The sequence below is a fragment of the Engraulis encrasicolus genome, chromosome 15 (assembly GCF_034702125.1).
Source record: "Engraulis encrasicolus isolate BLACKSEA-1 chromosome 15, IST_EnEncr_1.0, whole genome shotgun sequence".
In the NCBI taxonomy this organism is placed as follows: Eukaryota; Metazoa; Chordata; class Actinopteri; order Clupeiformes; family Engraulidae; genus Engraulis; species Engraulis encrasicolus.
The window spans coordinates 55,347,664-55,365,163 of NC_085871.1; the positions used below are offsets into that span (position 1 = coordinate 55,347,664).

At 41.5% G+C, this 17,500-nt stretch overlaps 1 protein-coding gene across 1 annotated transcript in view; it reads right to left on the bottom strand.

Annotated features, from left to right (window-relative positions):
• twf1b (twinfilin actin-binding protein 1b) overlaps positions 1 to 17,500 on the bottom strand; it is a 33,473-nt gene that overhangs the window by 6,250 nt on the left and 9,723 nt on the right. Inside the window, exons 5-6 of the mRNA XM_063218096.1 lie at positions 12,189 to 12,293; positions 1,949 to 2,077 (exon numbers count right to left, since the gene is read on the bottom strand). Of these exons, the coding sequence (XP_063074166.1) occupies positions 1,949 to 2,077; positions 12,189 to 12,293 (234 nt within the window). The remainder of the gene's footprint in view (positions 1 to 1,948; positions 2,078 to 12,188; positions 12,294 to 17,500) is intronic.

The window sequence follows — 17,500 nt, forward strand, 5'->3', positions numbered from 1 at the left end:
TATTTATTGCACCTGCTGGGAAATCCAGCCTGCTATGATATGATAAGCCTGGCGTGAAGTGCATGTAACCGCAATGTGATATCATTTGCATATTGATCATTTCCTGCTGGCAAATGCAATATTAATGAACTGAGGCGTGTGCTCTTGCCGCATACTTAAAAATCACCACTTATTAAAAGGCACCCTGAACTGCCAGCCAGCAAACTGGTGCTATGGGAACCATCACATTGGTGCTGGTTAAGAGGACGTCCCACACTAACATTTGTGGACATACTCAAGAAGGACGCCGGAGCCCTGAGTACCAGCGAACTGAAAAGATGTATGGAAAATCGGGATGACTGGAAGCAACGATGGAAGGCTCGTCTGACCCCTAACCCTAACCCTAAGACGACCTAGAGAGAGAGACTGTTTTACACACGTCCAATACATATTTCACTTTGACATATTTGGGGCATTCGTGCCGTTGGGAAGCCATGTGTATGTACACTAAAGGCAGGAGAGGAGCTGGGAAACTGATGAAAGATGCTGATAATCAGAGCTGTCAAAATGCTTTTTCAATCACAGTTGGTCCACCCTTCCTGTCTAAGTTCTAACCCTGTATTTAGTCTCATATCTGGAAGAGGAAAATAAATAGGGGAAGCCTTTCGGTCCATGCCATGAAACTAACCCTAACCCTTTCGGTCCATGCCATGTAAAACACAGAAGCCTTTCGGTCCATGCCATGTAAAACAGAGAAGCCTTTCGGTCCATGACATGTAAAACAAAGTCATTCCCCAAACTAACCATGCCATGTAAAACACAGTCATTCCCCAAACTAACCATGCCATGTAAAACACAGTCATTCCCCAAACTAACCAGTTGTACAATGTCATTCCCCAATTTAACCCTCTGGTTGGGTTAGAAACAGGGTTACGTTCATGGTGTTAAGGGTCAAAATTGACTGCCTACACAAAAACGGTAATAATACATTGATTAAAAATCTGATTTGCATATTTTGTGATTAATACCTTTTAGACATGCTTTTGAAACATTCCCAATGTGATTTAAAAGTTATTCATCTTTGTTTTAGTGATTTCTAGGCTTTTTTTTTTCTTATCTTGCACCAATTCGTTTTATTAATCCTCTGGAGTCTACGGCCTCTCAGAGGCTTTCAGGCCGTTTTTGTTTTTCAAGCATTCAACTAACTGTAAGTATCTATAGCAATATGTCACATATGGTTGTATTCTGAAGCGCCTAACAAAAAAGAAAATGAGGGTAAAGTGCATGTAATATAAACTATATATACCTTTTGGGAGATATATTTGATATTTTATTAGGATCCCCATTAGCTGATAAACATATCAGCTACTCTTCCTGGGGTCCACACAGAAAAAAATCACAAACAAGACGTCAACATACAAAACAACATATAAAACGAAGAAAAGATAAACTTCTTTTCTTGGGGAAACACACACTAAAACAGACAAAAACAGGGCTACGTATATATAAAAGAAGAAAAGAAAGACATCTTTTCTTGATCATACACTGAAACAGACAAAAATATAAAATAGAGACAGACAACAATTAATAACTAACTAAATGACAAAAAAAAACACAAAAAACACACAAACAAAAAAAACAGTTCATTGGTAAATGAGAAACCCCTAACACAACACAAAGTAGACAACAAAACTTAGATGTGAATTAATGTAAATTAATGGTCCGGTCATCTTTTACCAAAACACCATGAGTGTAACAAGTTGGTGTATCTTCCACAATTCTTTAGAAATGTCATTATAGTTCATTTTGACAATTTGAATGGGTAAGCTGGAGGATATCAGGAAGTGTCATTTCTGTATGATGAAAAATAGAGAAGTTATTTAAGAATGAAGTTTCAAAACGGTCATTTTTGACCGTAACACAACCAGAGGGTTAACCAGTTGTACACAGGTTTAACCCTAACCCTTACCAGTTGTACGTAGTTGATCTTCTTACTGCGTAGCTGTTCAAGAGCTTGCACTGCATCCCTCTGGATGGGGAAGGAAACTCCCTGCAACGCCCCCTGGTGTTTAGACTCCACACTCACATCTGACTGCACCTAGAAATAGGACAACAGAAATACAGAATCATCACTGTTACATCCGACTGAGCCTGGAAATACCACAACAGAAATACAGAATTATCATTGTTACCTCCGGAAAGGAGGTAAAGCTTTCGGTCACATTGTTTTCTCTTTCTGTTTGTCTGTAGCAGGATAATCCAAAAAGTTATGAACGGACTTGGATGAAACTTTGTGGAGTTGTTGGGAATGACCAAAGGAAAAAGTAAGTAAATGTTGGTGGCGACCCGGATCACGAACCAGAACCAGGAATTTTGATAGTCTACAAATTTAGAGACCCTTAGTGACCAAACATTTAATTTCAGGACAGGGTGAAATTTGACATTCCAGTTTCTAAATCCACAAAAAGAGGACAGAAAGACTTAACCTCTATAAGGTGTTCATGTTTTTGTTAAATAGACAGTGTTCAGGACATTTTGACTTGGGCCTATAGACTCGTATAGACTCAATCCAACCTCTTGGATTGAGCCACCAGTGCTCTTAAACCTCCTGTTATCCTTGGGGTCTATTTGACCCCTTTCAATGTTTAACGTCTGAAAAATACATGATGTAAATAATTATTTTGCTTCATATTCGATGACTTTTCCTAAATATATGGGGTCAATGTGAAAAAAGTGACATTTCCACAAAAACGTTCTCCCTAAGTGCTGTACACGTTTTGGATACATCTGTGGTCCTTAGGGTCAATTTGACCCCAAATTATTTTAAGTGTATTAAACATAAATGGAACATCCATATTTTCCTAATACATGTTCCAATCTGTCTATATTATGTCAAATACATAAACATTTTGCTTTATTTAGGGCTCTGATAACTACAATATGTATGATGTGGACGAGGGCCCAAAACTAATGCAAGGCAAGGGCTGTGTGTGGGGGTGCTAGGCCTTATCTCAATGACTTTTTTTTGTCCCCAACAGAGCAACAGTCAATATCTGAGGCATAAACCGGTGCAAAAGTTATTGCCCTCCAGGCCTAAAACTACTTATTTCCTTGACCATAGTGTATGTGCACTGCATGATAGTTAATTTTCTCTAATTCAAGCCCAAATACATTCCAAATGCAATTTGTCTTGGTGGTTTATGTGTAGTGACATTATATTTTCCCACAAGTTGATTGTATATGTGTAGACATTTGTAAGATGGCCTTAGGCAATGCGTCTCCTAATGCTAGCTTAGCCGTGGCTACAGAGAAGAACAGCCAATTCGAATAGGGAGTGAAATAGATCCCCTTGCCAAACACAAAGAAACATGGCGTCAGTTTTACATATATAAACAGTTTTACAAATATAAATGATCCTAACCACAACTCAATGGAAAGTTTCGGGATTGAGAGAAGTGGTTTGTTTGGAGACTGCATTACGTAGGGGAGTTCTCATTTGAACACACGCGACGCGAAGGCAAAGCCCTGTTCCAAGCGAGCTGAACCCATGCGACTGGTTTCATTCTCTGAATAAATCTGAAGCATGTAGGCCTTCCCCCAGACGACAACTTGTCATAATGTTTTGTGTGCAATGCAATTGCGTATTTCGCCCCTCAAGTAATTGCAGCCATTATTATAAGAAAAAAGATGTTGCTGCTGAGATTGCAACACAGACGATCAATCGGCTGTTTGGGACCTCCCCTGTCAAACACAGAAACACGGTGTAGACCTAGGAAACATTATGATCCTGAACACAAACTAAGGAACATATGCGGGGTTGTGAGAATATGTTTGCTTGGCCATTTGCAAATGGTTACGGGGGATTTCCTTAGAACATGCGAGAAGCGTTTATTGTCATCCAAACCTACATGGCGATATGCGTAATTTCACTGAATAAACCTCTAAATAGCACGGGCAACCACCAAGTAGCCTATCTTGTCATGCGTTTTATATGCAATACAATGCCATATGTCGCCCCTAAAGTGATTGCAGTCATCATGTGTTTATAGAAATAGGCTATATTTCACTTGGTGGTGAACTTTGACGTGCGTCTTCACCTAAGCTGGAGTAGGCAAAAAAGCTAAAACATCAAGATAAAGTATGTCATTTCCCTCTATGAAAGACAGTAAGTAAAACCACTGCTACAAAAAAGAATGGATTATCCTGTTAGACATTGTACATTCCGTAGAAATTCGATACATGGCTTGGGGAAATATCTGCGTTTTTTTTTCACCATCGCGCACGGCGAAATGAAGACGCATACCCTGTAACACGAATATTTTTGACTTGTTGAAAACTGAGCTGGCCACCGTGGTTGGACTGTCTTTATTAGAGTTTGTCTAGTCACTAAAGCAGCATGGAAGAGGGGGCGGAACCGGAGAGACTGGAGAGGAAAGTGCTGCGTTATGCGTGAGGGGGGAGGGTGCCGCTTCTGATCGTCTTCAGGCGGTCGACTTTAGGTGTTACTTATAACGTATACTATAACGTGATAACGTCGGCCTAATTGGGCTGTGTGTAATTTCGACCCATGTTGGTATTCCTAACAGTAGCCTACGATACCAAAATGAATAAAAGCAGTTTATAAGTCAATAGAGCTGAGATAACAGGAGAGGTGGTGCTGATTTGCTCTGCCTCTCCACCCCTTTTCCTGAAACTGATTTCACAATGGTACACCTCATGATACAAATTAGGCCTGTTTTATGCCCATTATCTTGACATTGTGCCCATTAGTTCTGTGAAATGTAAGTGACAATCTGTAACATTCATTCACTGAGCTATGCTGATGATCATACAGGATGATCCTATGCATACAGAGGTCACTGTCCCTGTGCCTTATCCAAATACCCTACAGTAGCCTATATAGGTCACAGGTGTAGTAAAATAAGCTATATAAGCATATATGTGTACTGAATAAGTGTGCTTACCCTGTCTGAGAAAGGTTCACAGACTAAAAAGTCACAGGTAGATACAAACACTTTTGGCACTCCAGGCAACAACCTCCCAGTTATTCCGTTTTTTGCTATGTTATTATTATTACAATATTAGTTACAATATTTACAATATGTTAGGCTTAAAACTACTTGTTTACTTGACCATAAGGTATGTGCACAACATGACAATAATGGGATGCCACATATTTCTAAATAAATTAAATAATCTATTGAAAATCTATTGAAAATATTTTCCAATACTACATAAAAATCCAAAATGGCCGCCCCATATGACGTCATACTATGCTAATTAGGTATGCATATTTACTCCCAAAATACACATTGGGTCTTCCTCAACATTTTTGTAATTTACAGTTAGGCTCTATCTGTTACCACTGTCCAGCCACAGCCTGTTGAATATGTGATGCCCAAATCAAGCATTTTCACCAAAGTAACATTGGTATTAAAAGGGTTAAAATAATTTGGGGTCAAACACACAGATGTAAGCAAAATGTGTACAGGACTTAGGGAAAGCATTTTTGTCGAAATTTCAATTTTCCACATTGACCCCATATATTTAGGAAAAGTCATCAAAGATGAAGCAAACGAATTATGTACTTCATGTATTTTTCAGAAGGTAAACATTGAATGGGGTCAAATAGACCCCAATGATAACAGGAGGGTTAAGAGTGTGGGTGTTTGAGCATTCTATAAAAAGAATGCGTTCTATAAGAATGCAAGATTCTAAACTTCCAAATTTTATTGAATGGCGCCTAGAATTCTATAGAACTTTCACTGCCTGAACATTCCTTTCACACCGGTGTGAGTGTGATAGTACACTCCAAAATAGATTGGTGTGAGATTTGAATGCAATCCTATGGAGAGTGGCATGATCTGCTTCAGTAGTCACAGTGCATGTTGAAATGCATGTTTCTTTTAGGTGTAATTCAGATTACCAATTATGACAGCATACATGTATCCCCAAACCATGTCAGTTCCACTACCATGCTTGAATATTGAGAGGAAAAACTTTTTTTCTGTAAAACTCACATGTTTACCACCACACATGCTTGACACCATCCAAGGCAAATGTGTTTATCTTGGTCTCTTTCAGAGCACACAGCATGGTTCCAGTGATAAATATCCTTGGTCTGTTCATCTCTCTTGAAACCAAGATAAACATCTCTAAAGGCCATGATCACCCCTATCGCTTAAGAACATGAGAGCCCCTGTCACTAAAGGACATATATTATATCAGACAATAGGTGAAACAGCTACAGCCAAAAATGTTGTCAGCCATGCTCTTTTGAGCAATGTGTTGTTTTCAGAGTAGAGTAGAGTAGAGTATAGTAGAGTATAGTAGAGTAGAGTAGAGTAGAGCATCGTTTATTGATCCCAGGGGGAAATTAAGGTGTCAAGTAGAATACACACATACAGAAATAAAGACATTGCTCACGAGACATTGCACACATACTTAGACATAAAATAACCATATATAGTTCACTGTTGCATACATTTGCTAGGGCATATCTCTCACACTCTCTCTCTCTCACACACACAAACACACACACACACACATACACACACACCAGAAAAAATAAAAAAACATAAAATAAAGTGTCCACCAGTTTTTAGCTTTTCTCTGATGTTGTGTGGCGGTGTGTATGTGTGTTGCGTATGCAAGAAATGCAGCAAGTGCATGAGGAGCAACGAATGCATGAAGGACAAGCATATTCCAGCTTTTTTTTTTTTCTTTTTGTGTGTTTGTCAGTGTATGCGTGCATGCGTGCATGCGTGCATGTGTGTGGTCGGGGGTTGTCTATGTGTGTGTGTGTGTGTGTTTGTGTGTGTGTGTGTGTGTGTGTGTTTGTGTGTGTGTGTGTGTGTGTGTGTGTGTGTATGTGTGTGTATGTGTGTGTGTGTCCATGCGTGCGTGCGTCTGTGTGGTCGGGGGTTGTGTGTATGTGTCTGGGTGTCTGCTCCCCCTCTCTCTCTCTCTCCACCTCCCTTCTCTCTTTCTTTCCGTCTCTCTCTCTCTCTCCACCTCCTTTCTCTCTCTCTTTCCCTCTTTCCCTCTCTCTCTCTCTCTCTCTCTATCTCTCTCTTGCTCTTAACATCACCGTTACCTGTCCTGTCTTGCACTTTTTGTCAGTCTGTAAAATGTCAGTCTTGGTATAGAGAGGAAACGTAATTTCCTTTTCCTTTAATGATTTGTGCATATGAAGAAAGTGACAGTAAAAGCTGACTTGACTTGACTTGACTTGACTTGACTTGACTTGACTTGACTTGACTTGACTTGACTTGACTCTGATTCCCCTCTCTGTCTGTCTCCCCCTCTCATCTTTCTTTCTTTCTTTCTTCCTTTCTATCTTCATCTATCTTTCACCTCTCTCCCTCTCTCTCTCTCGCTCTATCCATCTCTGTCTCCCCCTACCTCTCTCTCTCTTTCACTGCCTCTCTCTCTCTATCTCCCTATAGCTCTTTCTCTCTCCCCCCCATCCCTCTATCTATATCTCTCTTCTTTCTGTCACACACACAAGGGATTAATTACTACTGCAGACTTTCCACTGGGCTGATATTATTAACCCAAATCTGGGTTGTTTATGTGCCGTTAGCAATCCTAGTCTGGATTAATTTTTACGGGTTATAATCTCCGTTGTTGTGTTTGAATGGAGCACCTGGATTATGCAACAAGGACACACAGACACTACTGGAGAGAGAGAGAGAGAGAGAGAGAGAGAGAGAGAGAGAGAGAGAGAGAGAGAGAGAGAGAGAGAGAGAGAGAGAGAGAGAGAGAGAGAGAGAGAGAGAGTGTGTGTGTGTGTGTGTGTGTGTGTGTGTGTGTGTGTGTGTGTGTGTGTGTGTGTGTGTGTGTGTGTGTGTGTGTGTGTGTGTGTGTGTGTGTGATACCAGTCGAGAGTGGTAGAGACTATATTCTGCAGTAATCCCTTAGGAATGAAATCATATGCATTATATAATGTAGTTGAGTACAATATAAGTTCTATGCATGTGTTATATAATATAATCCAATACAATATACAGCTGTATGCATGAAAGCAAAGCCCACCTCGCTCCTGCAATGGTATCACCAACACATGCAGTACTTTACATTACATTACACTACACTACATTGCATTACATTACATTACATTACACTATACATTACATTACTTTACACTACACTACATTAAATTACACTACACTACACTACACTACACTACACTACACTACACTACACTACACTACACTACACTACACTACACTACATTACACTAAACTGCATTACATTACATGACATTACATTACATTACACTATACTACATTACACTACACTACACTACACTACACTACACTACACTACACTATGCATTACATTGCATTACATTACATTACATTACACTACACCACACTACATTACACTTATCTATTTGTATTGTTATTGTCTTCTATCCTTTCCCTACATGGTATATATTCAATGCTAAATGTTCATGTTGAATGTTGAATGTATATGTTGAATGTTGAATGTTGAATGTTGAATGTTTAACCCTTGTGTTGTGTTCATAAGCTGCATACACCTGTGGTGTTCGGGTCATTTTTGACCCGTGATAACAAAACTCAGCCATAAAATACCTAAAAACACTAGTTATCATCAAATATTGTTTTTCATCTCATGGTTAACTTGGTATATATTCATATCCATGGAAATATTACTTTATGTATTCATCTTTTTGACTTTACAGGTCTTTTATCTTACATTATGCAAATCATTTTTGATGGCTAAAACTATCAAAACCTGCATAAATTCACTATTAATACCTCCTAAAGTGATGTTGTCCATGTATTACAGCTGATATGAGAGTAGAGCAACACCCACATTTATTTTACTAGTTTTTCTCTAATATTAAAAAATATCATCAAGAGTGGCATTTGTGGTGTTCGGGTCCAAACCAACCCAAAGAGATTTACAGCAGGATAAAGACCAAATGTCAACTAAATTAGTTTTTCAGTGCATAAAATCAATGTTTAAATATGTTGACTTTGTGTTTTTCAATATTTATATGATTTTAGTGTGGTAAATATACAAAATAACAATTCTGTCAGAGTCACAGCTATTCCGCCAATCTAATGCAAATATATTGGAAATGAACACCTCAATGAACATGAAAAAAGTCACACTATTCATCTGAATCCCCTATGCCATGAACATGGACCATTATGTCATTGCCACATCAACTTTATGGAAAGTATAAGACCAGTTCTACATGTTTGGGTGCCATTTTGAATTTTTGATACGTTTTTTGGAAAAAATGATGTGGAAAAACGTATTTTGCAAACAAATGTGCAAAAAACCTCATTATATAATGCAGAAATGGATTCCCTGACCATGAAAACATATGAGTAGACACCAGAAATACATCTCTACTCCTTTCACAACAGGAGATATGACGTATTGTAGTGTATGGGACTGTCCGGCGGCCATATTGGATTTGGAATATGAAAAAGCTGGCAATTTTTTTTTCAGGCAAGAAATATATTTTCCTCACCATAAATCACCAAACTAAAGACAAGGGGCAACCAACAGCTTTTCAGAAATGCATAGAACAAGCAAAAATCTATGCAGGGTCAATTTTGACCCATATAGAACAACCAAAAATCTATACCGGGTCAATTTTGACCCCGAACACCACAGATGTAACTTTTTTTTTTGGACCTTTAAAATTAACTAAAATGATAAAACATATTAGATGAAGCCTTATTCCAAGAAAATAAAGGAAAGTGTGTTTTTTTAACACTAAAACTTGAAAACGGGTCAAAAATGACCCGAACACAACATAAGGGTTAATGTTGAATGTTGAATGTTGAATGTTTAATGTTTAATGTTTAATGTTCAATGTTAAATTGTTATCTATTACTCTATCATGTATTGTTACTGGTTATCACTGGTCCATCACTGTCACTCACCAATGTTAAATGGTCAGTATTCATCATTACTTTATCACTTCACTGTTACTTGTTTTGTCTTGCATTTTGACGTCAGTCTGTAAATGCCAGTCCTATTTAAGTCTTTGTCCTTTCAAGGTATGGAGAGGAAACATAATTTCCATTTCCTTGTATGACCTGCATATGAAGAAACTGACAATAAAAGCTGACTTGACTTGACTTGACTAACGCTTTTACTCAACCTGACTTACACTTCCAGTATTTGTCAGGGTATTGGTTACAGTCCCTGGAGCAATGTGTGGTTAGGTGCCTTGGTACAGGGTATTGGTTACAGTCCCTGGAGCAGTGTGGAGTTAGGTGCTTTGGTCCAGGGTATTGGTTACAGTCCATTGATCAGTGCAAGGGTTAGGTGCCTTGGCACAGGGTATTGGTTACAGTCCCTGGAGCAGTGTGGAGTTAGGTGCCTTGCTCAAGGACATATCCGCCATGGAGAGAGGAATGGAGTGGTAAGAGTGGGCATTGAACCTGCAACCCTCGATCTTAAGACCACCTCCCTAACCATTAAACCACGGCTGCTCCCAGCACAGGAGGTATTCAACGGCACCAGGATATATCACAATTGGTAGTCATGGGTAAGTGGATAAGGCGTCAGACTTTTAGCCCAAAGGCTGCCATTGGGGGCTGCCCCCTTGCACGGGTGAGGCATGAATGCAATGTCATTGTGTGCATTGAACGCTTTGTTGCTGTGGAGTGCTGTGTCAATTTGACAATGGGAGTTGGAGTTTCTCAGGTGGGCTTTCCCTTTAAAAAACAAGGTGGGGGAAAGGGTGCATAGTTAAAACATGAACAATGGTTTTCGTTTTTACCCAAGAAAACATGTGAGTGGCCTTGGTGTAATGGCTAGGGAGTTGGACTTGTGTGGACTAGTTGCAGGTTCGAATCCTGCCCTCATCATTCCATAGAGCTACATCCATGCCTGAAGTGCCCTGGAGCAAGGCACCTAACATTGATCCAGGGACTATAAACAAAGCTGTAAGTCGCTTCGGATTAAAAAAAAAAAAAAAAACATTAGCTCATTGTAATATAATGAATAACTATTAACCATGGTTAGCTGCCATGCTAAGCCCATGGTTATTTTTTGCATAATTAAACCATGGTAAATCCATAGCTGAACCATGGTTAAATCATAGTCAATCAATGGTAAAACCAGTCACAAACCATTCTCAAAAAACAGTGACAACTATGAATAACTAAAACATGGTTTAGATCTCCTCTCATGGTCGATTATCATAAGGGACCCCACACTGTAACAGCATACAGCTTATGGCTATACCCCATATATCATAAGGGACCCCACACTGTAACAGCATACAGCTTATGGGTATATTCCATATATTACTGCCCATCATGCCCCATAGGAGGGAAACAGAGAGAAACAGACTGACAGACAGGCAGAGAATCTTGTCAAATCCCATTCGTTGCTGTGAGGTACACTAACATCCCATTGGCCGGCGTGATTGAGCAGCATATTGTTAAGTGGGGCATGGCATTTGCCAATTAACCCTCGAGGCACCACAAATAAATCAATACAAGCAACGAACTGATGTACTGCCCTGCAATACACAAATACTGGCAATGAACTTACATGCTGTCCTGCAATACACAAATACAGGCAATGAACCGACGTACTGTCCTTTAATACATTATCAAGACACTGTACAGCTACGAAAAAATGCTGTGCTCCAATGTCCAGACTATCTCACTATCTCAATGCAAAGACATCATCATCATCACCACCACCACCACCACCACCACCACCACCAACACCATCACCATCATTATCATCCTCCTCATCATCATCATCATCATCATCATCATCATCATCATCATCATCATCATCATCATCATCCTCCTCCTCCTCCTCCTCCTCATCATCATCATCACATGACATTTAGACACCTTTGACCCAAGCGACTTACAGTACAGCAGTATACCAGTAATTAGTAGCAAAATTTAGATGATAGACATCGAGGCACAGTGTACAGTTGCAACACTGACCGGATTGTTTTAACACATGGTAGGAGAAGATGTAGCTGTATACATTTTGATAATATGGAATATTATGGAATAATATGGTATAATATGGAATTTTGATAATAAATCTAGGTGATATCTAGGTGCAGTGTACAGATCAGGTCATAACCACCATCATCATCATCATCTTCCTCATCATCATCATCATTATCATCATCATCATCATTACCTCCATAATCGCCATCATCTTCATCACCTGCGTACCTCGTTTAGTCTGATCTGTCTGAGTTCCTCTTCAGCTGCAGTTAGTGGTTTAGGGGCGTCCTGAGAGGCGAGAAACTGCTGATAACCACTTAAGGTGACTTCATCCTGTAAACACATGTAGCATACAACATTACCATTTAAGGTGACTTCATGCTGTACACACATATACCTGTAGTATACAACATTACCACTTAAGGTGACTTCATCCTGTACACACAAATAGCGTACAACATTACCACTTAAGGTGACTTAATCATGTAAACACATAGCAGCATACAACATTACAATACACATTACACATACAGCCTGGGAGACGAGGAACTGCTTATAACCACTTAGAGTGACCTTGTGCTGTTAACACATAACACATTACATTGCACATCACACATCACAGCATATAACACACTGAAATACACTTTACATCCTGGAAGGCAATGAACTGCTGATAATCAATTAGAGTCATGCCATCCTGTACAGAGACAACAGAGTATATATCACCTAAATAACAATCCCATCAGATGTTAGCAAGGCTGCATGAATCAGGTATGGTAAAGTAGTATCGTATGGTAGCAAGGGTAGGCAGCAGGTATGGTATGGTATCGTATGGTATCATGGATGGCTACATAAATCAGGTATCATATGGTACCATAGTGTAGTAAGGCTACATGAAGCAGGTTTGGTGTGGTGTGGTGTGGTGTGGTGTGGTGTGGTGTGGTGTGGTGTGGTGTGGTGTGGTGTGGTGTGGTATTGTATGGTATTGTATGGTATTGTATGGTATAGTATGGTATCGTATGGTATTGTATGGTATCGTATGGTATTGTATGGTATCGTATTGTATGGTATAGTATGGCATCGCATGGTATCGTATGGTATTGTATGGTATGGTATGGTATGGTATTGTATGGTATGGTATGGTATTGTATTGTATTGTATTGTATTGTATTGTATTGTATTGTATTGTATTGTATTGTATTGTATTGTATTGTATTGTATTGTATTGTATTGTATTGTATGGTATGGTATGGTATGGTATGGTATTGTATGGTAATGTATGGTATTGTATGGTATGGAGCCCCCTCTTCTAATGGAATCCTGTCTCTTATCCATGTAGTACCCCAAATCATAATCCATTTTTGTCTCCATGTAATACCCCAAACAACTGACCCCCGGCAACCGGATATCTGCACTCGTCCGCCACTGGTCACTTCCTGAGCTCAAACAAGTGAATGATATGAAGCGTTCTTTGGCAGTACCAGTGTGTGTTTGTGTTTGGCAGTACCAGTGTGTGTGTTTGGCAGTACCAGTGTGTGTGTGTGTTTGGCAGTACCAGTGTGTGTGTTTGGCAGTACCAGTGTGTGTGTTTGGCAGTACCAGTGTGTGTGTTTGGCAGTACCAGTGTGTGTGTGTGTTTGGCAGTACCAGTGTGTGTGTGTGTTTGGGAGTACCAGTGTGTGTGTTTGGCAGTAGCAGTTTGTGTGTTTATTTGTGACTTCCTCTGGCTGTTGTGATGGTCGAGGCCTATGCTGAGAGAACAGCAATAGGGGGAGGGAAGTTGGGCAATCAGGCCTTCTCTACGCATTTCATGGTATTGTATGGTATGGTCAAGTCAAGTCAAGTCAAGTCAAGTAGGTTTTATTGTCAATTTCTTTACATGCACTGGTCATACAAAGAATTTGAAATTACATTTCTTGCTTTCCCATACAGACATAGACTAATCTAGGTAAGGACATAGACAGTATAGACATAGACAGTACTTATACATGGACTTAAGACAGTATGGACATAGACAGTGCTCATACAGACATTTAAAGTGCAAGACTGGACAACAGAAGACTTGTAGAGGACATACATTAAGAGGTATTTGTTGTGCTTTTGTGCTTTTCCTAAAAAAAAAAGTCCTTTATAGCGTTCTGACATGGTAATAGTAGCATTTTGAAGAAAAATAAATATTAAAGAGGTCTGTCAAGTACACCAGCAGCAGTGTGTGTGTGTGTGTGTGTGTGTGTGTGTGTGTGTGTGTGTATGTGTTTAGTGCAGGTAGAAGGTGCGGTGTGCGTCTTGTGTGTGTGTTCGTGTGTCTGTGTGTGTGTGTGTGTGTGTGTGTGTGTGTCAGTGTGTGTATGTTTGGGTTTAGTGCAGAAAGTGCAGTGTGCTTGTGTGTGTGTGTGTGTGTGTGTGTGTGTGTGTGCGTGTGTGTGTGCGTGTGTGTGTGTGTGTGTGTGTGTGTGTGTGTTTTGAGTTAGTGCAGGTTGAAAGTTCAGTCACAAGTATAGTAGTGCAGGTGGAATGTTCAGTCGCAGATATGGTGGTGGGGGATGGGGGGGGGGTTGTCAGTGGCCTTGCTGGCTAGAGGCTGACAGTGGAGGGAGAGTGGGTTGAGTGTTCAGCATCTTGATCGCTTGGTGCATTGTGCTGCTCGCCAGCCTGGTGGTACGGGAACGGAGGCGCCTGTACCTCTTTCCAGAGGGCAGGAGGCTGAACAGTTTGTGTGCAGGGTGGCTTGTGTCTTTGATGATCATCAGTGCTTTCCGGGTGAGGCGTGTGGTGTAAATGTCCTGCAGGGAGGGGAGTGGTACTCCAATGATCTTCTTCGCTGTGTTCACAACACGCTGGAGTGTCTTCCTGTTTTTCTCCGTGCAGCTTCCTCCCCACACTGTGATGCAGTTGGATACGACGCTCTCTATGGTTCCTCTGTAGAATGTTGTCATGATGGAGGGTGTAGCACTTGCCTTCTTTAGTTTGCGCAGGAAGTAGAGACGCTGATGGGCCTTCTTCGCCAGTGATGTAGTGTTGGTGGTCCAAGAGAGGTCGTCGCTGATGTGCACTCCAAGGAACTTGGTGCTGCTCACTCTCTCCACAGCATCGCCGTCGATGGTCAGTGGTGGCAGTTGTTTTTGGACCCTTTGGAAGTTGACAACAATCTCCTTGGTCTTGTTGACATTCAGCAGGAGGTTGTTGTCTTTGCACCATCTGGCCAGCAGGTCTACTTCTTCTCTGTAGTGAGTCTCATCGCCCTTGGTGATGAGGCCCACCAGTGTTGTATCATCCGCAAACTTCACTAGATGGTTAGTGCTGTGGGTCGTTGTGCAGTCGTGTGTCAGCAGCGTGAACAGCAGGGGGCTGAGAACACAACCTTGCGGAGCCCCCGTGCTCAGGGTCAGGGTGCTCGAGGTGTTGTTCCCTACCCGTACTGCTTGTGGTCTTTGCATCAGGAAGTCCAGCAGCCAGTTGCAGAGGGAGGTGCTGAAACCTAGTTTGTCCAGTTTTCTGATGAGTTGTTGTGGTATTATGGTATTGAATGCTGAACTGAAGTCAATGAACAGCATTCTCACATATGAGTCTTTATTGTCCAAGTGGGTGAGGGCTGGATGGAGGGCAGAGCAAATTGCATCCTCCGTGGATCGCTTGGCTCGGTATGCGAACTGGTAGGGGTCTAGGGTGGGGGGTAGGGTGGCTTTGATGTGTGACAGGACTAGCCGTTCGAAGCACTTCATGATTATGGGCGTCAGTGCTACAGGACGGTAGTCATTGAAGCATGATGGTGATGATTTCTTCAGCACAGGTATGATGGTAGCAGCTTTGAAAAGTGATGGGATGACTGCTTGCTCCAGAGAGATGTTAAAGATGTCTGTGAAGACATCCTTCAGCTCTTCTGCACAATCCTTCAACACTCGGCCTGGTATGTTGTCTGGGCCAGCTGCTTTGCGTGGGTTGATGGTGGCCAGTGTCCTCTTAACACTGGCAGAGGACAGGTAAAGGGGTTGATCATGGGGGGGAGGGGGAGTTTTTTGTGGGTGAGTGTCATTTTGTGCTTCAAAGCGGGCAAAGAAACTGTTCAGGTCGTTTAGCAGAGAGGTGTTGTTGTCACAGCTTCGTGGTGCAGGCTTATAGTCCGTGATGGCCTGTATGCCCTGCCACAGGCTCTGTGCATCTCTGCTGTCTTTGAAGTGTGTTGTTATTTTGTCTGAGTATTCCTTTTTTGCTTTCCTGATGCCCTGGGACAGGTTTGCTCTTGCTGTCTTTAGGCCAGCTACGTCTCCTGCTCTGAAGGCTTTGTCTCTGGCCCTCAGCAGTCGGTGAACGTCCCCTGTGAACCATGGCTTTCTGGTTGGCCCTGGTAGTGATGTGTTTTATTTCTGTAACATCATCGATGCATTTTGTGATGTAGGAGGTCACGGTGTCTGTGTACTCCTCAATGTCAATGTGATTGCTGTGGGTGGCAGTTGTTTTGAAAATGTCCCAGTCTGTGGTTTCAAAGCAGTCCTGAAGTCGTGAGATGGCTCCCTCAGGCCATTTTCTCACCTCCTTCTGAACTGGTTTGGTGAGTTTTGCCTTTTGTCTGTAAGCTGGCAGTAGCAGAATTGTTGTGTGGTCTGATGATCCAATGTGGGGGATGGGCTTTGCCTTGTATGCTCTCTTCTGATTTGTGTAAACGAGGTCCAGGGTGTTTTGTTCTCTTGTTGGGAAGTTGACATGTTGATGAAATTTTGGAAGTACTGTTTTGAGATTTCCGTGGTTGAAATCCCCCAGTACCACTGTGAAGGCATCTGGGTGTGCATCTTGTTGTTCACTGATGCCCCGATGCAGCTCGTTCAGTGCCTCGCTTTTGACGCCATTGTTGTTGCTGGGTGGGAGGTAGACGGCGACTAATAGGATAGCGGATATTTCTCTGGGTAAATAGAAAGGTCGGCACTTGATAATCATGAACTCTACTCGTGGAGAGCAGTGCCTCTGTACTACCGTAGCATTATTGCACCAAGCATCATGTGTGTAGACACATATTCCTCCCCCTCGTTTTTTCTCTGCAAGGGCTCTGTCCGCTCGGTGGCACGTTTGTTGTTCCAGTTGTAAAGCCGAATCGGGTATGCCGTCGTTCAGCCATGATTCGGTGAACACCGTAACGCAGCAGTTCCTCACGGTTTTGTTCGCTGATCTTAGTAGCCGTATGTCATCCATCTTATTGTCCAGAGATCTGACGTTTGCCAAGAGAATTGATGGTATTGCTGGACGAGTTGGGTTGGCTGCAAGCCGTGTCTCGACGCCACCTCGTTTGCCCCTTTTCCTAATTCTTGAGCATCGTTTTCGGGTCCGATGTAGTCCTATGGCAGACGGGTCCGATGTAGTCCTATGCCGCCGGAGAATTCCTAGTTCTTCCAGAGTCTTCATTGGTACATCCAATACATTGCTTAAGTTGTCCATTCTTATCTGCAACAGCTGTTGCCGACTGTACGTGCGTTCCGACATATTTTCCGACGATAGACATTTCGAAAGACACATTTTAACACAAATAAACACTGAAAGTTGGGAAAGCA